Raw genomic sequence first — 25595 nt, 5'->3', positions numbered from 1 at the left:
ACATGGGAGCAAGCAGATTTCCCCAAGGAGCAAAGCAGGAAAAACTGCAAACAGGATATGGAAACCCCACATTTGGGTCAACACATCACTAAGGTTTGTGTCTGAATCCACCTTTTGGTAACATCTGCAATGTCATTAAGTCCCACGTCTAGCTGTCTGCTCAGGGACCCATTGTGACTGCACCGAATTCTATCGGGATTTCAGTCACTGGCTCAACTTGTGATCTCAAGGTGCCAATTATCAGGTTAATTGGTGAACTGCGATTGTTAACTATTGAGGTAACTTTTAAACTGAATGTGGGGGGAAGGGACCAAACTTGGGAAACTGCGGGAAATTAAAGAGTAGAGGGTTCCTATGGTGTGGTAGTGATGTCCCTATCTCTGAACTAGGAGGCTCAGGTTCAAGTACAATCTGCTCCGAAGGTGTTTGATAACATCTCTCTAAGCAGGATGATTCAAAAACACCTGCAAAAGCTGCATCAAAGCCAAAGATAAAGGCAACTGCACAGGCGATGATAAACAGACCACAGCAGTACAGGCGATGATAAACAGACCACAGCAGTACAGGCGATGATAAACAGACCACAGCAGTACAGGCGATGATAAACAGATCACAGCAGTACAGGCGATGATAAACAGACCACAGCAGTACAGGCGATGATAAACAGACCACAGCAGTACAGGAGATGATAAACAGACCACATCAGTACAGGCGATGATAAACAGACCACAGCAGTACAGGCGATGATAAACAGATCACAGCAGTACAGGCGATGATAAACAGACCACAGCAGTACAGGTGATGATAAACAGACCACAGCAGTACAGGTGATGATAAACAGACCACAGCAGTACAGGCGATGATAAACAGACCACAGCAGTACAGACAATGATAAACAGACCACAGCAGTACAGGTGATGATAAACAGACCACGGCAGTACAGGTGATGATAAACAGACCACGGCAGTACAGGTGATGATAAACAGACCACAGCAGTACAGGTGACGCTAAACAGATCACAGCAGTTCAGGTGACGATAAAAAGGCCACAGCAGTACAGGTGATGATAAACAGACCACAGCAGTACAGGAGATGATAAACAGGCCACAGCAGTACAGAAGATGATAAACAGACCACAGCAGTACAGGCGATGATAAACAGACCACAGCAGTACAGACGATGATAAACAGACCACAGCAGTACAGGTGATGATAAACAGACCACAGCAGTACAGGTGATGATAAACAGACCACCGCAGTACAGGTGATGATAAACAGGCCACAGCAGTACAGGGGATGGCAAACAGACCACAGCAGTACAGACGATGATAAACAGACCACAGCAGTACAGGCGATGATAAACAGATCACAGCAGTACAGGTGATGGTAAACAGACCACAGCAGTACAGGCGATGATAAACAGATCACAGCAGTACAGGAGATGATAAACAGGCCACAGCAGTACAGGTGATGATAAACAGACCACAGCAGTACAGGTGATGATAAACAGACCACAGCAGTACAGGCGATGATAAACAGATCACAGCAGTACAGGTGATGATAAACAGACCACAGCAGTACAGGAGATGATAAACAGATCACAGCAGTACAGGTGATGATAAACAGACCACAGCAGTACAGGTGATGATAAACAGACCACAGCAGTACAGGCGATGATAAACAGACCACAGCAGTACAGGTGATGATAAACAGACCACAGCAGTACAGGCGATGATAAACAAACCATAGCTGTACAGGCGATGATAAACAGACCACAGCAGTACAGGTGATGATAAACAGACCACAGCAGTACAGGTGATGATTAACAGACCACAGCAGTACAGGTGATGATAAACAGACCACCGCAGTACAGGTGATGATAAACAGGCCACAGCAGTACAGGGGATGGCAAACAGACCACAGCAGTACAGACGATGATAAACAGACCACAGCAGTACAGGCGATGATAAACAGATCACAGCAGTACAGGAGATGATAAACAGGCCACAGCAGTACAGAAGATGATAAACAGACCACAGCAGTACAGACGATGATAAACAGATCACAGCAGTACAGGCGATGATAAACAGACCACAGCAGTACAGGAGATGATAAACAGACCACAGCAGTACAGGCGATGATAAACAAACCATAGCTGTACAGGCGATGATAAACAGACCACAGCAGTACAGGCGATGATAAACAGACCACAGCAGTACAGGTGATGATAAACAGACCACAGCAGTACAGGTGATGATAAACAGACCACCGCAGTACAGGTGATGAGAAACAGGCCACAGCAGTACAGGGGATGGCAAACAGACCACAGCAGTACAGACAATGATAAACAGACCACAGCAGTACAGGCGATGATAAACAGATCACAGCAGTACAGGAGATGATAAACAGGCCACAGCAGTACAGAAGATGATAAAAAGACCACAGCAGTACAGGTGATGATAAACAGACCACAGCAGTACAGGCGATGATAAACAGATCACAGCAGTACAGGTGATGATAAACAGACCACAGCAGTACAGGAGATGATAAACAGACCACAAGCAGTACAGGCGATGATAAACAAACCATAGCTGTACAGGCGATGATAAACAGACCACAGCAGTACAGGTGTTGATAAACAGACCACAGCTGTACAGGCGATGATAAACAGGTCACAGCAGTACAGGAGATGATAAACAGATCACAGCAGTACAGGAGACGATAAACAGACCACAGCAGTGCAGGTGATGATAAACAGACCACAGCAGTACAGGAGATGATAAACAGGCCACAGCAGTACAGGAGATGATAAACAGGCCACAGCAGTACAGGTGATGATAAACAGACCACAGCAGTACAGGAGATGATAATCAGACCACAGCAGTACAGGAGATGGTAAACAGACCACAGCAGTACAGGCGATGATAAACAGACCACAGCAGTACAGGCGATGATAAACAGATCACAGCAGTACAGGTGATGATAAACAGACCACAGCAGTACAGGAGATGATAAACAGACCACAGCAGTACAGGAGATGATAAACAGACCACAGCAGTACAGGCAATGATAAACAGGTCACAGCAGTACAGGAGATGATAAACAGGCCACAGCAGTACAGGAGATGATAAACAGGCCACAGCAGTACAGGTGATGATAAACAGACCACAGCAGTACAGGTGATGATAAACAGGCCATAGCAGTACAGGAGTTGATAAACAGACCACAGCAGTACAGGAGATGATAAACAGGCCACAGCAGTACAGGTGATGATAAACAGACCACAGCAGTACAGGAGATGATAAACAGACCACAGCAGTACAGGAGATGATAAACAGACCACAGCAGTACAGGCGATGATAAACAGGCCACAGCAGTACAGGTTATGATAAACAGGCCACAGCAGTACAGGAGATGATAAACAGACCACAGCAGTACAGGAGAGGATAAACAGACCACAGCAGTACAGGTGATGATAAACAGGCCACAGCAGTACAGGCGATGATAAACAGACCGCAGCAGTACAGGCGATGATAAACAGGCCACAGCAGTACAGGAGATGGTAAACAGACCACAGCAGTACAGGCGATGATAAACAGACCACAGCAGTACAGGCGATGATAAACAGACCACAGCAGTACAGGTGATGATAAACAGGCCACAGCAGTACAGGAGATGATAAACAGGCCACAGCAGTACAGGTGATGATAAACAGACCACAGCAGTACAGGAGATGATAATCAGACCACAGCAGTACAGGAGATGGTAAACAGACCACAGCAGTACAGGTGATGATAAACAGACCACAGCAGTACAGGAGATGATAAACAGGCCACAGCAGTACAGGCGATGATAAACAGACCACAGCAGTACAGGCGATGATAAACAGGCCACAGCAGTACAGGAGATGGTAAACAGACCACAGCAGTACAGGAGAGGATAAACAGACCACAGCAGTACAGGCGATGATAAACAGGCCACAGCAGTACAGGTGATGATAAACAGACCACAGCAGTACAGGAGATGATAAACAGGCCACAGCAGTGCAGGAGATGATAAACAGGCCACAGCAGTATAGGTGATGATAAACAGACCACAGCAGTACAGGCGATGATAAACAGACCACAGCAGTACAGGCGATGATAAACAGACCACCGCAGTACAGGAGATGGTAAACAGACCACAGCAGTACAGGTGATGATAAACAGACCACAGCAGTACAGGAGATGGTAAACAGATCACAGCAGTACAGGTGATGATAAACAGACCACAGCAGTACAGGAGATGATAAACAGACCACAGCAGTACAGGTGATGATAAACAGACCACCGCAGTACAGGTGATGATAAACAGACCACCGCAGTACAGGTGATGATAAACAGGCCACAGCAGTACAGGAGATGATAAACAGACCACAGCAGTACAGGTGATGATAAACAGACCACCGCAGTACAGGTGATGATAAACAGGCCACAGCAGTACAGGAGATGATAAACAGGCCACAGCAGTACAGGTGATGATAAACAGACCACAGCAGTACAGGAGATGGTAAACAGATCACAGCAGTACAGGTGATGATAAACAGACCACAGCAGTACAGGAGATGATAAACAGACCACAGCAGTACAGGAGATGATAAACAGATCACAGCAGTACAGGTGATGATAAACAGACCACAGCAGTACAGGTGATGATAAACAGACCACAGCAGTACAGGAGAGGATAAACAGACCACCGCAGTACAGGCGATGATAAACAGGCCACAGCAGTACAGGTGATGATAAACAGACCACAGCAGTACAGGAGATGATAAACAGACCACAGCAGTACAGGTGATGATAAACAGATCACAGCAGTACAGGTGATGATAAACAGACCACAGCAGTACAGGCGATGATAAACAGACCACAGCAGTACAGGTGATGATAAACAGACCACAGCAGTACAGGAGATGATAAACAGACCACAGCAGTACAGGAGATGATAAACAGATCACAGCAGTACAGGTGATGATAAACAGACCACAGCAGTACAGGTGATGATAAACAGACCACAGCCGTACAGGAGATGATAAACAGACCACAGCAGTACAGGAGATGATAAACAGATCACAGCAGTACAGGTGATGATAAACAGACCACAGCAGTACAGGTGATGATAAACAGACCACAGCAGTACAGGTGATGATAAACAGACCACAGCAGTACAGGAGAGGATAAACAGACCACCGCAGTACAGGCGATGATAAACAGGCCACAGCAGTACAGGTGATGATAAACAGATCACAGCAGTACAGGTGATGATAAACAGACCACAGCAGTACAGGCGATGATAAACAGGCCACAGCAGTACAGGTGATGATAAACAGATCACAGCAGTACAGGTGATGATAAACAGATCACAGCAGTACAGGCGATGATAAACAGGCCACAGCAGTATAGGTGATGATAAACAGACCACAGCAGTAGAGGAGATGATAAACAGACCACAGCAGTACAGGTGATGATAAACAGACCACAGCAGTACAGGAGAGGATAAACAGACCACCGCAGTACAGGCGATGATAAACAGGCCACAGCAGTACAGGCGATGATAAACAGGCCACAGCAGTACAGGTGATGATAAACAGATCACAGCAGTATAGGCGATGATAAACAGGCCACAGCAGTATAGGTGATGATAAACAGACCACAGCAGTAGAGGAGATGATAAACAGACCACAGCTGTACAGGCGATGATAAACAGACCACAGCAGTACAGGAGATGATAAACAGACCACAGCAGTACAGGTGATGATAAACAGAACACAGCAGTACAGGAGATGATAAACAGACCACAGCAGTGCAGGCGATGATAAACAGGCCACAGCAGTACAGGAGATGATAAACAGACCACAGCAGTACAGGAGATGATAAACAGACCACAGCAGTACAGGAGAGGATAAACAGACCACAGCTGTACAGGCGATGATAAACAGGCCACAGCAGTACAGGAGATGATAAACAGGCCACAGCAGTACAGGCGATGATAAACAGACCACCGCAGTACAGGCGATGATAAACAGGCCACAGCAGTACAGACGATGATAAACAGATCACAGCAGTACAGGCGATGATAAACAGACCACCGCAGTACAGGCGATGATAAACAGGCCACAGCAGTATAGGAGATGATAAACAGATCACAGCAGTACAGGAGATGATAAACAGATCACAGCAGTACAGGAGATGGTAAACAGACCACAGCAGGAAAGGATATCCTGAATATCAAATAATAAGATCAGAGGTCATGAAAAATGGACAAAAATAAAGGCTCCCTGTCTGAATGCATGGAACATTTAAACAATGCAGATGATCTGAGAACGCAAATAGAGGTAAATAATTTCTAACAAAATCAGAAATTGCTGGAGAATCTCAGCAAGTCTGACAACATCCTTGGAGAGAAAGCAGAGTTAATCTTCTGGTTCCAGTCACCCTTCCTCAGAACTGACAATGGCCATGATGTGGAGGTGCCGGTCTTGGATGGGGTTGGACAGAGTCAGAAGTCACACGACCCCAGGTTCTCGTCCAACAGGTTTATTTGAAATCACAAGCTTTCGGAGCACTGCCCCTTAGTCAGGTGAAAGTTTGGATGAAGGGGCAGTGCTCTGAAAGCTTGTGATTTCAAATAAACCTGTTGGACTTGAACCTGGGGTTGTGTGACTTCTGACTCTGTCCAACCCAATCCAACACCAGCACCTCCACATCCTGATCTGAGAGTGAAGGTGCAGTGAACATAACATATTTGCATTTTATATTCAGTTGGAAGGATGGAGGAGTGAGTCTGAGATATTTTGTTTTAAATTTAAATACAAGTTTTAATGAAGACAAGGAAGCAGGGCTGGCAAACCTGGTTAAAGGATATGTCAATAAAGCTGTAATGGCAGACACTTATGGGAGACATTTCAGAATAGACAGAATAGACACATTCCAACAAGCAAGAGCCACTCTACGTGAGTAACTGGAAATGTTCAGGATTGTATCAAATGCAAAGGAAAAACAAGTAACTATGCAAAGTCTGATGGCAGGTCAGCGATTGGACAGATTATAAAAACTGCAAGGAATGACCAAACAAAAAAATTAGTGTACAGGAGAAAGTTGGCTGGAAATATGAAATTAGACAGCAAAAGTTTCTGCAAGCATTTGAAAAAGCAAAGTTAACAAATATTTTTTTATTGAGGGGGTCATGAAACTTTGGAATTCTCTTCCAGAAACGATGGTGGAAGGAAAGTTTTTCAATAATTTCAAGACAGTTTCTCGGTGTGACAAATGGGTGAAAGGTTATCAGGGATGAGGGGGAGTATGGATTGAAAGGTACAATCTCATCAGCCATGACCTGACTGAATGGAGAGGCAGGTTCAACAGCAAAATGATTTATTACTGTTCCTTGGGCATATGTTCCCAAGTAACTTGTGATATGGAGGCATTAGTGATGTTGTGGTCTAAATGTGTTATTCTGATCTGGTCAGTGTGTCCAGGAGCTGGGTTTAGCAGGAATCTAGTGGATCTCACCTGGATGTGACCAGCCACCCGGTTGGAGAGTAGAATGTTACCTTTCTGATTCATGGTGTAGAACCCAACAGCCTCACTGTCCTTCCAGAAGATTTTGGCGAGCTGCTTTTCAGGATGAGGAACGAATGGAATGCTGCCCAGTTCAAACTCCCACTTTCCGTAAATTATCTGATTGAGGAGATACAGCACAATCCGTTCACCAACTGACTGTACCTGAGGAATCCACACGGAATCAATCAGAACAACCCCAGAACCAGACACACCGGATCAAATCCCAATGTCAATCCAAACACATTCCACACCGGAGCAAATCCCAGCGTCAATCCGCCCACATTCCACACCGGATCAAATCCCAACGTCAATCCGCCCACATTACACACCGGATCAAATCCCAGTGTCACTCCGCCCACATTACAGACCGGATCAAATCCCAATGTCAATCCGTCCACATTCCACACCGGATCAAATCCCAGTGTCAATCCGCCCACTTTCCACACCGGATCAAATCCCAGAGTCAATCCGCCCACTTTCCACACCGGATCAAATCCCAGTGTCAATCCACCCACATTACACACCGGATCAAATCCCAGTGTCAATCCACCCACATTCCACACCGGAACAAATCCCAGCGTCAATCCACCCACATTACAGACCGGATCAAATCCCAGTGTCAATCCACCCACATTACACACCGGATCAAATCCCAGCGTCAATCCGCCCACATTACACACCGGATCAAATCCCAGCGTCAAACCGCCCACATTACACACCGGAACAAATCCCAGTGTCAATCCGCCCACATTACACACCGGAACAAATCCCAGCGTCAATCCGCCCACATTACACACCGGATCAAATACCAGTATCAATCCGCCCACATTACACACCGGATCAAATCCCAGTGTCAATCCGCCCACATTACAGACCGGATCAAATCCCAGAGTCAATCCGCCCACTTTCCACACCGGATCAAATCTCAGTGTCAATCCACCCACATTACACACCGGAACAAATCCCAGCATCAATCCACCCACATTACACACCGGATCAAATCCCAGTGTCAATCCGCCCACATTCCACACCGGATCAAATCCCAGCATCAATCCACCCACATTACACACCGGAACAAATCCCAGTGTCAATCCACCCACATTACACACCGGAACAAATCCCAGCATCAATCCAACCACATTACACACCGGATCAAATCCCGGAGTCAATCCGCCCACATTAAAGACCGGACCAAATCCCAGTGTCAATCCGTACACATTCCACACCGGATCAAATCCCAGTGTCAATCCACCCACATTCCACACCGGATAAAATCCCAGCATCAATCCACCCACATTACACACCGGAACAAATCCCAGTGTCAATCCACCCACATTACACACCGGAACAAATCCCAGCATCAATCCAACCACATTACACACCGGATCAAATCCCGGAGTCAATCCGCCCACATTAAAGACCGGACCAAATCCCAGTGTCAATCCGTACACATTCCACACCGGATCAAATCCCAGTGTCAATCCACCCACATTACACACCGGATCAAATCCCAGTGTCAATCCGCCCACATTCCACACCGGATCAAATCCCAGTGTCAATCCACCCACATTACACACCGGATCAAATCCCAATGTCAATCCGCCCACATTACACACCGGATCAAATCCCAGCGTCAATCCACCCACATTACACACCGGATCAAATCCCAATGTCAATTCGCCCACATTGCACACCGGACCAAATCCCAGTGTCAATCCGTACACATTCCACACCGGATCAAATCCCAGTGTCAATCCGCCCACATTACACACCGGATCAAATCCCAGTGTCAATCCACCCACATTACACACCGGATCAAATCCCATGTCAATCCACCCACATTACACACCGAATCATATCCCAGTGTCAATCCACCCACATTACACACCGGATCAAATCCCATGTCAATCCACCCACATTACACACCGGATCAAATCCCAGTGTCAATCCACCCACATTACACACCGGATCAAATCCCAGTGTCCATCCGCCCACATTCCACACCGGATCAAATCCCAGTGTCAATCCGCCCACATTACACACTGGATCAAATCCCATGTCAATCCACCCACATTACACACCGGATCAAATCCCAGTGTCAATCCACCCACATTACACACCGGATCAAATCCCAGTGTCAATCCACCCACATTACACACCGGATCAAATCCCAGTGTCAATCCACCCACATTACACACCGGATCAAATCCCAGTGTCAATCCATCCACATTACACACCGAATCATATCCCAGTGTCAATCCACCCACATTACACACCGGATCAAATCCCAGTGTCAATCCACCCACATTACACACCGAATCATATCCCAGTGTCCATCCACCCACATTACACACCGAATCATATCCCAGTGTCCATCCACCCACATTACACACCGGATCATATCCCAGTGTCCATCCGCCCACATTACACACCGGATCAAATCCCAGTGTCAATCCACCCACATTACACACCTGATCAAATCCTAGTGTCAATCCGCCCACATTCCACACCGGATCAAGTGGGCGGCACTGTGGCACAGTGGTTAGCACTGCTGCCTCACAGCGCCAGAGACCCCGGTTCAATTCCCGACTCAGGTGACTGACTGTGTGGAGTTTGCACATTCTCCCCATGTCTGCGTGGGTTTCCTCCGGGTGCTCCGGTTTCCTCCCACAGTCCAAAGATGTGCGGGGCAGGTGAATTGGCCATGCTAAGTTGCCCATAGTGTTAGGTTAAAGGGGTAAATGTTGGGGTAGGGGTGGGTTGCGCTTCGGCGGGGCGGTGTGGACTTGTTGGGCCGAAGGGCCTGTTTCCACACTGTAAGTAATCTAATCTAAAGTAATCTAATCTAATCTAATCAAATCCCAGCGTCAATCCGTCCACATTCCACACCGGATCTAATCCCAGTGTCAATCCACCCACATTCCACACTGGATCAAATCCCAGCGTCAATCCACCCACATTATAGACCGGATCAAATCCCAGTGTCAATCCACCCACATTCCACACCGGATCAAATCCCAGTGTCAATCCGCCCACATTACACACCGGATCAAATCCCAGTGTCAATCCGCCCACATTACACACCGAATCAAATCCCAGTGTCAGCCTGTTCATATTATCAACTGGACTCCGTAATTAATGAATTACTTAGTTCATTAGTTAGTGAGTTTTGAGAAGATTTATAGCTCAGGTTGATGTTCCGGATTGTGGTTTGCTCACTGAGCTGGATGGTTCATTTTTGTTTCAAAATGACTGGATCAAATCTTCCAGCTCAACGAGCAAACCACAATCCCGTTCATTAGTTATTTAACAGACACCTCCTCACCTGCTGTGGAAGGAAGCCGTGTTTGGGATGTTTAGTGAGGACATGGAATTCCCTCCAAGTCAGGATCTGGAGGAGGGAAAGGGGGTTGTCTCCGTTCTGGGGCCAGTGGCCGGTAGGTGACCCATTAGCCCAGAGCAGGGAAGGAGCTGAGATCCCATGGATCATGAACTGGATGGGGAATCACGAGCGGTCTACGGAGAGTCTTGGGAAGAAGCTGGTCCCAGCAGGAAGGGCATTGAGAACTAGAGAGCACAGACTTTGAAGAAGAAATGAGGACATGGTTTTGCACAGCGAGGGGGTAAAGTTCACCCTCTCCAGTGTGGGTGGGGGAGGTCGATTCCATTGCGGCTTTCTGGATGAAACTGGATTATTATCAGAAAAGGAAGAATGTGCAGGGTTACAGGGAGTGTCGCATGACGGGAGTTGCTTGTTTGGAGAGCTGGGGCAGACATGATGGGCTGAATGGCCTCTTGCAGCTCTGGGCTTCACTGATTGGCTGCATTCACTCAGTGGCTTCTCGCCCAGTCAGATCACAGAGAGTAGATCACACCCTCAGGAGGGGGTTTACCTGGACCAGCTCCTGCCTTGTCATGTCGCTGGTCTTCACAGCATCGTCCACGGACCACCATCGTCTCGCAAGGTGTACAGCCACCACTGCAGAGGGGAGAGGAATGTGGATTAAACACTCAGTAAATAGCCGCAGAGACGAGACCTCCCAGGCTTGGTAACCGTGCAGAGAGAGCAGACAGCTACAAGGACAAGCTGCTGTCTCACTCACTCTCAGGCGCCTGGCTTTGATTCACAGGATCCAAGAGGTGCCACAGCCCGGCTCCTTGTGAATTTCAGTCATCCGCAGATTAGCAAAAGGCCTGTTTTTGGATAAATCAGAATGGGATGGAATATTCCCCACACCCATCCATGGGACATGGCTGTCACTGACAAAGCCAGTGTTTACTGTCCATCCCTAACTACCCTCGGATTGAGTGGTTGGCTCAGCCGTTACAAAAGATGAATATCAGCGGTGGGTATGGAGTCGCATGTAGGAGTCAGTGAGGACTGCAGGTAGGCCAGACCTGGCAAAGACAGCAGATTTCCCTCCCTGAGGCACATTATTGAACCAGGTGATGTGTTTCAAGCAACAATCAATGGTGATGACAGGGAATTCATTCGGCTGGTGTTTTACTTTCAGATTTTTACTGAACTCAAATTTTAGCAGTTGCTTCAAAACCATTCCTGCAGTACTGAGGAAGGGAATGCCACACTGTCAGAGAGACAGTGCTGAGGGAGTGTCGCACTGTCAGAGAGACAGTGCTGAGGGAGTGCCGCACTGTCAGAGAGACAGTGCTGAGGGAGTGCCGCACTGTCAGAGAGACAGTGCTGAGGGAGTGCCGCACTGTCAGAGAGACAGTGCTGAGGGAGTGCCGCACTGTCAGAGAGACATTGCTGAGGGAGTGCCGCACTGTCAGAGAGACAGTGCTGAGGGAGTGCCGCACTGTCAGAGAGACAGTGCTGAGGGAGTGTCGCACTGTCAGAGAGACAGTGCTGAGGGAGTGCCGCACTGTCGGAGAGACAGTGCTGAGGGAGTGCCGCACTGTCGGAGAGACAGTGCTGAGGGAGTGCCGCACTGTCAGAGAGACAGTGCTGAGGGAGTGCCGCACTGTCGGAGGGTCAGTGCTGAGGGAATGCCGCACTGTCAGAGAGACAGTGCTGAGGGAGTGCCGCACTGTTGGAGGGTCAGTGCTGAGGGAGTGCCACGCTGTCAGAGAGACAGTGCTGAGGGAGTGCCGCGCTGTCAGAGGGTCAGTGCTGAGGGAGTACCGCACTGTCAGAGAGACAGTGCTGAGGGAATGCCGCACTGTCAGAGAGACAGTGCTGAGGGAGTGCCGCACTGTTGGAGGGTCAGTGCTGAGGGAGTGCCACGCTGTCAGAGAGACAGTGCTGAGGGAGTGCCGCGCTGTCAGAGGGTCAGTGCTGAGGGAGTACCGCACTGTCAGAGGGTCAGTGCAGAGGGAGTATCGCACTGTCAGAGAGTCAGTGCTGAGGGAGTGCCGCGCTGTCGGAGGCTCAGTGCTGAGGGAGTGGCGCACTGTCAGAGGGTCAGTGCTGAGGGAGTGCCGCACTGTCGGAGGCTCAGTGCTGAGGGAGTGGCGCACTGTCAGAGGGTCAGTGCTGAGGGAGTGCCGCGCTGTCGGAGGGTCAGTGCTGAGGGAGTGCCGCGCAGTCAGAGGGTCAGTGCTGAGGGAGTGCCGCGCTGTCGGAGGGTCAGTGCTGAGGGAGTGCCGCGCTGTTAGAGGGTCAGTGCTGAGGGAGTGCTGCACTGTCGGAGGCTCAGTGCTGAGGGAGTGGCGCACTGTCAGAGGGTCAGTGCTGAGGGAGTGCCGCACTGTCAGAGGGTCAGTGCAGAGGGAGTGCCGCACTGTTGAAGGGTCAGTGCAGAGGGAGTGCCGCATTGTCAGAGGGTCAGTGCTGAGGGAGTGCCGCACTGTCAGAAGGTCCGTGCTAAGGGAGTACTGCACTGTCAAAGGGTCAGTGCTGAGAGAGTGCCGCACTGTCGGAGGGTCAGTTATGAGGGTGTGTGGCTCTGTCAGAAGGTCAGTGCTGAGGGAGTGCTGCACTGTCAGAAGGTCAGTGCTGAGGGAGTGCTGCACTGTCAGAAGGTCAGTGCTGAGGGAGTGCTGCACTGTCAGAAGGTCAGTGCTGAGGGAGTGCCGCACTGTCAGAGGGTCAGTGCTGAGGGAGTGCCGCACTGTTGGAGGGTCAGTGCTGAGGGAGTGCTGCACTGTCAGAGGGTCAGTGCTGAGGGGGCGCCGCACTGTCAGAGGGTCAGTGCTGAGGGAGTGCCGCACTGTCAGAGGGTCAGTGCTGAGGGAGTGCCGCACTGTCGGGGGGTCAGTGCTGAGGAAGTGCCGCATTGTTAAGCAAAATAAGAAGTGATCTCAGATGTTAATCATAGAATCACTACAATGTGGAAAGAGGCCATTTGGCCCAACAACCTTACACTGCCCCTCTGAAGAGCACCCCACCTTGACCCACACACTTACCGATGTAACCCTGCATTTCTCATGGCTAACCCACACACCTTTGGACTGTGGGAGGAAACCAGAGCACCCGGAGGAATCCCACACAGACGCGGCAAGAATGTGCAATCTCCACACAGACAGTCACCCGAGGCTGGAATCGAACCCAGGTCCCTGGCACTGGGAGGCAGCAGTGCTAACCACTGAGCCATCATGTCACCCACCAGCTGAATTTTCCATACAATTTCTGGTTTTTATCTCGACTTGGCCAGTGACATTAAACTCCAGCAGCACTTCCTCCATGGTCAGTAAACCACATGGGTGCAACACTCAAGAACTTGAATACCTTCCACAACCTCCAACAGCAGTGTGTACTATCTATAAGACAGCACCTTCCAAACCCAAGACAGCTTCCACCTAGAAGGACAAGGGCAGCTGATACATGGGAACACCACCCCCCTGCAAGTTCCTCTCCAACATGCTCACCATCCTGATGTAACATATCGCCATTCCTTCAGTGTCGTTGGGTCAATACTCTCCCTCACAGCATGTGTTTCTGTTTAAAGCACCATTCAAGAAGTCAGCACACCACCACCTTCTCAAGGAGTAATTAGGGAGAAATAAGTGCTGGCCCAGCCCACGTTCCATGAACAAATGTAAATAAAATTACCAGTGTCTTGAGGAACCAGATTCAAAGGGGACTGGGATGGTTGAGATGTGTCCATCGATCCGAACAGAAAGTTGCACCCTTAACTTACACAATTAAGTTAACTACTCCCTGAATGAACCTCTCTGCAGAGGGCATGGTGCAAAGGTCTGAGGGGTCGGAGAGTGAAGGGGAAATGGAGCACTGACCTGAGTTAGCACCTATTTGTCCAACAGGAGGGAGGCTAAGATTCCATGTATGAAACAGCTGGATGGGAATATGGGAGAGTTGTATTCTGGAAGAATGGGTCCAGGGATTTTCTTTAACAGAAACTAACCTCACGAGTCACCATTAGTGACAGTGAATTAATTTTCCACTAAGTTGTCAAAACAGCATTGGGCTCCCCCTGGGATGAATTGGGATTTGACTGTTTCTACACAGCCCTCTTGCACCATCTGCTGGTAACAACCAAGCATTACCTGTGATTCTGAGAGAGCATTGAGGGCTGGGGCAGGCTGGTGGACTGCAGAGGCAGCAGATGAGGGCAAGTGGGTTGGGAACGACGGATTGGAAACTGTGCAAAGAGGGAAGGGAGGAGTGTCATAGTTTGAAATCCTGGGGAGTAGTGAAGGGCTGGGACTGGGCAGAGATGCAGGAAGAGGTGACGGGTGTTGGATGTCACCGCTTAGAACATAGAACATAGAACAATCCAGCGCAGAACAGGCCCTTCGGCCCTCGATGTTGCGCCGACCTGTGAACTATTCCCAGCTTGTCCCCTACACTAACCCATCATCATCCATGTGCTTATCCAAGGATTGTTTAAATTTCCCTAATGTGGCTGAGGTGACAGGTAAGGCATTCCACTCCCTTACCACTCTCTGAGTAAAAAAGGTGAAGAAGGAATACAGAAACAGAATATAGGAACAGGAGTAGGCCATTCAGCCCATCAATCCTGCTCCACCATTCAATATGATCACAGCTGATTATCCAACTCAGTCCCCTATTCCCGCTTTCCCCCCATATCCTTTGCTCCCTTAAGAACTGTATCTAATTCCTTCCTGAATACATTCAATGGTTCAGCCTCCACCACTTTCTGTCACAGAGAATTCCCCCCGGCTCCCCACTCTCTGGGTGAAGACATTTCTCCTCATCTCGGTCCGAAATATCCTACCCAGGATCCTTCAGTTGTGGCTGAGAGATGAGAGGGGCACTTGGACTTTGTAAGTGGAGCTTGAGGAAGGAGCTGGATAATAGTTCCACCTGATTATGTGGAGCCTGGATCTGGGGGGATCTGGACAGGATCACAGAATTCACACAGTGCAGAAGAAGGCCATTCAGTCTATCATGTCCATACTGGCTCTCTGAGCATTAGGGCTCAGTGTCTCTTTTCCCCATAACCTGATATATTAAATAATGCCTTTATGCTATTTCCATTGAACCTGCCTCCCTTACACCTCCTGGCTGTGCATTCCAGACCCCAACTACTGCCATTTCTCATCCTGTACTTGTTTCTTTTTACAAAACTGCGCCCTCTGGTCCTTAATCGTTTTAAAAGCAGGAACCTCTCTGCCCACTCTGTCTATATAGAATTATGTGAAAGTGAGGACTGCAGGTGCTGGAGATCAGAGTCTAGATTAGAGTGGTGCTGGAAAAGCACAGCTAGCTATCTAAAGTTATGTTGAAGAAATATGCTGTTGTCATTCACTGGAATGTCAATATCACATTGCTATGTGGGTGAGGAGAGATTGTGAAAGGAGCAGGGAGCAGGAGGGACAGAAATACGTACTGGGAGTGAATGTTAGGCAGTAGCATTACTGATCAGGCAAAACCTTTTGACTGGGAGGAATGTTCAAAGCTGGTTTCTAAACTGATGTGGGTTTATTGAGTTGATATCTGTGGCTCTCCTCTGACATCTAGCGTTTGGTATCAGGTTTTACACACACAGACCAAACATGACAGAGCTAACATCTTTCAGATGTGAGAGTCATTCAGAACATAGAAGAGTGTCAGGGGGTGGTTAGGGTTGAACACAGGCCAGGCCAATTCCCCAAGGACATTGATGTTGGGGCAACGTTTTATCCAGTGCAGACCTATATACCCTTTATCCAGTGCAGACCTATATACCCTTTATCCAGTGCAGACCTATACACCCTTTATCCAGTGCAGACCTATACACCCTTTATCCAGTGCAGACCTATATACCCTTTATCCAGTGCAGACCTATATACCCTTTATCCAGTGCAGACCTATATACCCTTTATCCAGTGCAGACCTATACACCCGTTATCCAGTGCAGACCTATATACCCTTTATCCAGTGCAGACCTATATACCCTTTATCCAGTGCAGACCTATACACCCTTTATCCAGTGCAGACCTATACACCCTTTATCCAGTGCAGACCTATACACCCTTTATCCAGTGCAGACCTATACACCCTTTATCCAGTGCAGACCTATATACCATTTATCCAGTGCAGACATACACACCCTTTATCCAGTGCAGACCTATATACCCTTTATCCAGTGCAGACATATACACCCTTTATCCAGTGCAGACCTATACACATTTTATCCAGTGCAGACATACACAGCCTTTATCCAGTGCAGACCTATACACCTTTTATCCAGTGCAGACCTATACACCTTTTATCCAGTGCAGACCTATACACATTTTATCCAGTGCAGACCTATACACCCGTTATCCAGTGCAGACCTGTATACCCTTTATCCAGTGTAGACCAATACACACTATTTTCAGTGCAGACCTGTATACCCTTTATCCAGTGCAGACCTATATACCCTTTATCCAGTGCAGACCTATACACACTATTTCCAGTGCAGACCTATACACATTTTATCCAGTGCAGACCTATACACAGCCTTTATCCAGTGCAGACCTATATACCCTTTATCCAGTGCAGACCTATACACCTTTTATCCAGTGCAGACCTATACACCCTTTATCCAGTGCAGAACTATACACCTTTTATCCAGTGCAGACCTGTATACCCTTTATCCAGTGCAGACCTATATACCCTTTATCCAGTGCAGACCTACACACCTTTTATCCAGTGCAGACCTATACACACTTTTTCCAATGCAGACCTATATACCCTTTATCCAGTGCAGACCTATACACCTTTTATCCAGTGCAGACCTATACACCCTTTATCCAGTGCAGACCTGTATACCCTTTATCCAGTGCAGACTTATACACACTATTTTCAGTGCAGACCTGTATACCCTTTATCCAGTGCAGACCTATACACCCTTTATCCAGTGCAGACCTATACCCTTTATCCAGTGCAGACCTAGACACCCTTTATCCAGTGCAGACCTAGACACATTTTATCCAGTGCAGACCTATATACCCTTTATCCAGTGCAGACCTATACACCTTTTATCCAGTGCAGACCTATACACCTTTTATCCAATGCAGACCTATACACACTATTTCCAGTGCAGACCTGTATACCTTTTATCCAGTGCAGACCTATATACCCTTTATCCAGTGCAGACCTATACACACTATTTCCAGTGCAGACCTATACACATTTTATCCAGTGCAGACATACACAGCCTTTATCCAGTGCAGACCTATATATCCTTTATCCAGTGCAGACCTATACACCTTTTATCCAGTGCAGACCTATACACCTTTTATCCAGTGCAGACCTATACACATTTTATCCAGTGCAGACCTATACACATTTTATCCAGTGCAGACCTATATACCCTTTATCCAGTGCAGACCTATACACCTTTTATCCAGTGCAGACCTATACACCCTTTATCCAGTGCAGACCTGTATACCCTTTATCCAGTGCAGACCTATACACACTATTTCCAGTGCAGACCTGTATACCCTTTATCCAGTGCAGACCTAGACACCCTTTATCCAGTGCAGACGTATACCCTTTATCCAGTGCAGACCTAGACACCCTTTATCCAGTGCAGACCTGTATACTCTTTATCCAGTGCAGACCTATACACCCTTTATCCAGTGCAGACCTATACACCTTTTATCCAGTGCAGACCTATACACCCTTTATCCAGTGCAGATCTATACACCTTTTATCCAGTGCAGACCTGTATACCCTTTATCCAGTGCAGACCTATACACCCTTTATCCAGTGCAGACCTACACACCTTTTATCCAGTGCAGACCTATACACACTTTTTCCAATGCAGACCTATATACCCTTTATCCAGTGCAGACCTATACACCTTTTATCCAGTGCAGACCTATACACACTATTTCCAGTGCAGACCTGTATACCCTTTATCCAGTGCAGACCTATATACCCTTTATCCAGTGCAGACCTATACACACTATTTCCAGTGCAGACCTATACACAGCCTTTATCCAGTGCAGACCTATATACCCTTTATCCAGTGCAGACCTATACACCTTTTATCCAGTGCAGACCTATACACCTTTTATCCAGTGCAGACCTATACACCTTTTATCCAGTGCAGACCTATACACATTTTATCCAGTGCAGACCTATACACCCTTTATCCAGTGCAGACCTATACACCCGTTATCCAGTGCAGACCTATACACCCGTTATCCAGTGCAGACCTATACACCCGTTATCCAGTGCAGACCTATATACCCTTTATCCAGTGCAGACCTATATACCCTTTATCCAGTGCAGACCTATACACCCTTTATCCAGTGCAGACCTATATACCCTTTATCCAGTGCAGACCTATACACCCTTTATCCAGTGCAGACCTATATACCCTTTATCCAGTGCAGACCTATATACCCCTCTGTACAGTCTTATGGAGTGGGACCAACGGAGACTTTGTGCAGCTAAAACAGCAGTTCCTTTGAACCATAGCCATATTGAAATAACGTCCTTTTGAATGCCCTGCAATTTATGTACAGACTTTCAGCCCCCTGTCTGCACTGAAAAGAAAACCCCTTCCTCTTCCCCAGCACCCGATTTCTCACCATTAAAAAAATGTTCTGCTGTGTCTTTCCCCGATAAATAATCTCACAAGATCATCCAGTCTACTGGGACAAAAACAAAAATTGCTGGAAAAGCTCAGCAGACCTGGCAGTATCCGTGGAGAGAAATCAGAGTTCACTTATCGGTCGAGTGGCCCTTCCTCAGAAATTCCTTAGCCTGCTGTGACTCTCTATTCATTGACATGTTCCCTTGCCTTCCCAGCAAGAGTAACCTAACCTTCCTTGTGTTATTGCTCAGAATGTACTAATTCAGCCTTGGAAGAGGGTTTATAAGGGGTAACAGTCTGACAGGAGCGAGAGCTTCGATAACCAGTTGATGCAGATTTAAAATAATCAGATAAAGACTGGGGGATAGTGAGGAGAAATGTTTTTTACGCAGAGTTCATATGGAATCCTTTGAGGCTGTGGAAATGTATAAAACTTGAAAATTCAATGCTTGCAAGGTTAAGAGTAGAGGAATGTGGGACTAATCTTTCAAAGAACCCAGGGTCAGGGTGATGGGCCGAACAGCCTCACTCTGCGCTGCCTGGTCTGGAAGCTGAAGACGGAGCAGACAAAGAGGTGACTGACCTGTCTGAGAGCTGGCCAGGCCCAGGACACAGTGCCCTTTGTGCTCCCTGTGTATCTGCAGAAAGGCCAGAGAGGACGGTGTCACAGCAACCTGGAAAGATAAAATAAAAAGGGTGTCACCCCAGTGTACGGTGAGAACACGAGAAATCATAGATTTCCCACAGTGTGGAAGCAGGCCATTCAGCCCATTGCTCCACACTAACCCTCCAAAGAACATCCCACCCCGACTCACCCTATCCCTGAAAACCTGCTTTCCCCATGGCCAATCCACCCTAACCTGCACATCCCTGGACTGTGGGAGGAAACGGGAGCAAACCTACACAGAAATGAGGAGACCATTCAGCCCCCTCGAGCCTGCTCTGCTATTCAAGAAAACCAAGGCTGATCTGGTTGTGCCCTGAGCTCCGTGCCCCGGGACTGAAAGTGTTGTTGTGAGCAAGCTGTTTCTTCCTGAAGTTGGAAAGAGTAACTCACTGCCACAGCTAAAACATTGTCCCAAAACACCCACCTGGTTTGTTGTATATTTTATATATCTTACTGATCAGCTAAAGGGCATGGTACAAATTTCCAAAGGTGTAACTCGTTCAGTGACAGTACTGTCTGCATCTAGGCTTACAGCTCAGCTTCTAGGATTGATCTCATTCATTCATGGGATGTGGGCATCACTGGCTAGGCCAGCATTTATTGCCCGTCCCCAGTTGCACCAGGAGGGGGTGGGGGTGAGCTGCCTTCTTGAACAGCTGCAGTCCATGTGCTGTGGGTAGGCCCACAATGCCCTCAGGGAGGGAATTTGAGGAATTTGATCCAGCGACACTGAAGGAACGGCGATGTACTTCCAAGTCAGGATGGTGAGCGGTTTGGAAAGGAACGTGCAGGGGGTGGTGTTCCCATGTATCTATTTCCCTTGTCCTTCTAGATGGTAGTGGTTGTGGGTCTGGAAGGTGCAGTCTGAAAATGGTTGGTGAATTTCTGCAGTGTATCCTTTAGATAGTACACACTGCTGCTACTGAGTGTCAGTGGGGAAGGGAGTGGATTTTTGTGAATGTGACGCCAATCAAGTGGCTGCTTTGTCCTGGATGGTGTCAAGCTTCTTGAGTGTTGTTGGAGCTGCCCCCATCCAGGCAACTGGGGAGTATTCCATCACCCTCCTGACTTGTGCCTTGTAGACAGGCTTTGGGGAGTCAGGGGGTGAGTAACTCACGACAGGAATCCTCCCTCTGACCTGCTCAGATGGTTAGATTCTCTTTTTGTGGAGATGGTCATTACCTGGCACAAATGTTCCTTGTCACATTTCAGACCAAACCTGTTATTATCCAGGACCGTGCTGCATTTGAACCTAGACTGCTTCCCTCAATGTATGTTAGAACATAGAACATAGAAAAATACAGCACAGAACAGGCCCTTCGGCCCACGATGTTGTGCCGAACATTTGTCCTAGCTTAAGCACCCATCCATGTACCTATCCAATTGCCGCTTAAAGGTCACCAATGATTCTGACTCTGCCACCACTCTCTGGGTAAAGAACCTACCCCTGACATCCCCCCTATACCTTCCACCCTTCACCTTAAATTTATGTCCCCTTGTAACACTCTGTTGTATCTGGGGAAAAAGTCTCTGACTGTCTACTCTATCTATTCCTCTGATCATCTTATAAACCTCTATCAAGTCACCCCTCATCCTTCGCCGTTCCAATGAGAAAAGGCCTAGCACTCTCAACCTATCCTCGTACGACCTATTCTCCATTCCAGGCAACATCCTGGTAAATCTTCTCTGCACCTTCTCCAAAGCTTCCACATCTTTCCTAAAGGGAGGCGACCAGAACTGCACACAGTACTCCAAATGTGGCCTAACCAAGGTCCTGTACAGCTGCAACACCACTTCACGACTCTTGAATTCAATCCCTCTGCTAATGAACGCTAATACACCATAGGCCTTCTTACAAGCTCCATCCACCTGAGTGGCAACTTTCAAAGAGCTATGAACATAGACCCCAAGATCCCTCTGCTCCTCCACCTTACTAAGAACCCTACCGTTAACTCTGTATTCTGCATTCTTATTTGTCCTTCCAAAATGGACAACCTCACACTTGACAGGGTTGAACTCCATCTGCCACTCCTCAGCCCAGCTCTGCATCATATCTAAGTCCCTTTGCAGCCGACAACAGCCCTCCTCACTATCCACAACTCCACCAATCTTCCTATCATCTGCAAATTTACTGACCCACCCTTCGACTCCCTCTTCCAAGTCATTAATAAAAATTACAAACAGCAAAGGACCCAGAACTGATCCCTGCGGAACTCCACTTGTAACTGCTCCAGGCTGAATATTTACCACTCTCTGACTTCGACCGGTTAGCCAGTTCTCTATCCAACTGGCCAAATTTCCCTCTATCCCATGCCTCCTGACTTTCCGCATAAGCCTACCATGGGGAACCTTATCAAATGCCTTACTAAAATCCATGTACATTACATCCACTGCTCTACCCTCATCCACATGCTTGGTCATCTCCTCAAAGAATTCAATAAGACTTGTAAGGCAAGACCTACCCTTCACAAATCCGTGCTGGCTGTCCCTAATCAAGCAGTGTCTTTCCAGATACTCATAAATCCTATCCCTCAGTACCCTTTCCATTACTTTGCCTACCACCGAAGTAAGACTAACGGGCCTGTAATTCCCAGGGTTATCCCTATTCCCTTTTTTGAACAGGGGCACAACATTCGCCACTCTCCAGTCCTCTGGTACCACCCCCATCGACAATGAAGACGAAAAGATCATTGCCAACGGTTCTGCAATTTCCTCTCTTGCTTCCCACATAATCCTAGGATATATCCCGTCAGGCCCGGGGGACTTGTCTATCCTCAAGTTGTTCAAAATGTCCAACACATCTTCCTTCCTAACAAGTATCTCTTCTAGCTTACCAGTCCGTTTCACACTCTCCTCTTCAACAATACGGTCCCTCTTGTTTGTAAATACTATGTTATCTCTTGAGACCACATCCAGGCTTATCTTATTGAGCACAGTGAGCTTAGATCAACGATCAGTCTCCCACATCTGAGCACATTAAAGTTAAACAGTGCACACAGCACTGTGGAACTGGAATTGAATGTAGGTCAGACGGGGTAAAGACAGCAGATTTCCTTCACATTAGTGAAACCAGATGGATCTTTGCAACAATCTGAAAGTTTCATGGTCAGTGTCACCAGGGTGAGACTTTAAAACTTATTCAATTAAATGTAAGATCTCTGGGTGCAGTGGTGGGATATTTGTAATCGTGAGTCCAGGCCTGTGGAGTACAGTAACTCTGCTGGCATAATTAGCTCAAATTGCTGTTCTTGTTTTTAATCTCTGATTGGTTCGCTTCTCCTTAAAGAGATCTGAGGCTGCAGCCAATCATAGGGACAGAACATGGATGAGGTTGGTTACCTTCTCTCCATTGGCCAGTGTAAACCACTCACTGGATTCCTGCTCTCTCTCGCGAAGTCTCGACAGGTAAGCCTCTGATGATTGCTTTACAACGTCCCATTCTCCACCGGTTAAAATATCCACAGGATACCTCATTGCTAAAGAGACATAATCAAGAAGGTCAGAGCTCGCTTCGTGCCAAAACCCATCTGCTTAGGCCTCGGTAACTCTCACCTCCCAATCTGAAGGTTGTGAGTTCGAGTCCTGCTCCAGAAATGGGGTGCCAGTGGTGTGCTGCACTGTCAGAGGAGCTGTTTCTCAGATGGGACTTTGAACTGTAAGATCCTGAGGCTGACTCCTGGGTTACCATGAGACTTGCATAAATTATAATATAGCAAACTTCATCTCAACCAGCACCTTGTGAGCCAACCAGCTCAATAAACCAGCAAAAATTACAGACCTCAAATACCGTAAGCTTTCTGTGTTATTTCAATCCTCCCCCCACCCCCCAACCAATGTCCAAGTCGCCATTTGAAGGTGCAAATGAGAAAGTTCTCTGCCAGTCAGCTTTATTTAAGACAAATTACATTATTATTTAAGTGATTTATGCATAAACAATGGATAATAGTGATGTGTCTTACATTTCTATTACTTAGTGTGTATTACATTGATGCTATGGACTTATAGAGTATTCAACTAACTGGCACATTCCTGGTCCCACAGGGGCCAGTTAATAAAAGGCTTGCTGTATTGTGACTGACAGCATGTCCCTGATGTGAAGAAGACAGAAGGAAGCAGTCTGAAATGTGTTTGTGAAGAGAGAGAGGTCTGAGACACTGCGCTAGAGAGCTGGATTTATTACCTGGCTCCATACAGCTGTAAGGAAAGGTGGGTTATGGTACATAAGGAACTAAAGAGGTACATAAGGAACTAAAAATCAGAGATAAGGAGCAAACAGACTCAGGAAATGTATGTATACCACTCACATATGGTCTGGAGTACGGTTACTCAAATAGTGTAAAATCAAATAGTGTGGCACACCATCAGCACTGACCTTCCAACAGTGCGGCACTCCCTCAGCACTGACCCTCCAACAGTGCAGCACTCCCTCAGCACTGACCCTCCAACAGTGCGGCACTCCCTCAGCACAGACCCTCTGACAGTGCAGCATTCCCTCTTTTTAATAGATTAGATTACTTACAGTGTGGAAACAGGCCCTTCAGCCCAACAAGTCCACACCACCCCGCCGAAGCGCAACCCACCCATACCCCTACATTTATCCCTTACCTAACACTACGGGCAATTTAGCATGGCCAATTCACCTGACCTGCACATTTTTTTTTATTTTTGGACTGTGGGAGGAAACCGGAGCACCCAGAGGAAACCCATGCAGACACTGGGAGAATGTGCAAACTCCACACAGTCAGTCGCCTAAGGCGGGAATTGAACCCAGGTCTCTGGCGCTGTGAGGCAGCAGTGCTAACCACTGTGCCACCGTGCCGCCCAATCTGTCCTGACCCTCTGAGAGAGTAGTGCTCCCTCAGCACTGACCCTCCGACAGTGCGGCGCGCCCGCAGCACTGACCCTCTGACAGTGCGGCGCTCCCTCAGCACTGACCCTCTGACAGTGCGGCACTCCCTCAGCACTGACCCTCTGACAGTGCGGCAATCCCTCAGCACTGACCCTCTGACAGTGCAGTCCCCTCTCAGCACTGACCCTCTGACAGTGCGGCACTCCCTCAGCACTGACCCTCCGACAGTGCGGCACTCCCTCAGCACTGACCCACTGACAGTGCAGTCCCCTCTCAGCACTGACCCTCCGACAGTGCGGTACTCCCTCAGCACTGACCCTCTGACAGTGCGGCACTCCCTCAGCACTGACCCTCTGACAGTGCGGCACTCCCTCAGCACTGACCCTCTGACAGTGCAGTGCTCACTCAGCACTGACCCTCTGACAGTGCGGCACTCCCTCAGCACTGACCCTCTGACAGTGCAGTGCTCACTCAGCACTGACCCTCTGACGGTGCAGTGCTCACTCAGCACTGACCCTCTGAC

At 48.0% G+C, this 25595-nt stretch overlaps 1 protein-coding gene across 5 annotated transcripts in view; it reads right to left on the bottom strand.

The window, feature by feature from the left end:
• fam169b (family with sequence similarity 169 member B) overlaps positions 1 to 25595 on the bottom strand; it is a 40284-nt gene that overhangs the window by 13579 nt on the left and 1110 nt on the right. For 4 of the 5 annotated variants that reach the window (XM_087982152.1, XM_087982155.1, XM_087982151.1 and 1 more), the window contains exons 2-5: positions 23563 to 23699; positions 20140 to 20230; positions 11493 to 11578; positions 7590 to 7761 (exon numbers count right to left, since the gene is read on the bottom strand). In XM_087982152.1, coding sequence (XP_087838278.1) covers positions 7590 to 7761; positions 11493 to 11578; positions 20140 to 20230; positions 23563 to 23697 — 484 coding nt within the window. In that variant the 5' untranslated portion in view covers positions 23698 to 23699. The remainder of the gene's footprint in view (positions 1 to 7589; positions 7762 to 11492; positions 11579 to 20139; positions 20231 to 23562; positions 23700 to 25595) is intronic. The other variant, XM_087982153.1, reaches the window with a different exon arrangement.

This window comes from Chiloscyllium plagiosum, unplaced genomic scaffold, assembly GCF_037043375.1.
Source record: "Chiloscyllium plagiosum isolate Xiang-an unplaced genomic scaffold, Cpla_swu_hap1 HiC_scaffold_42, whole genome shotgun sequence".
NCBI lineage: Eukaryota > Metazoa > Chordata > Chondrichthyes > Orectolobiformes > Hemiscylliidae > Chiloscyllium > Chiloscyllium plagiosum.
The sequence above is the reverse complement of the archived record's forward strand: the minus strand, read 5'-3'. Positions and strand labels throughout refer to the sequence as shown.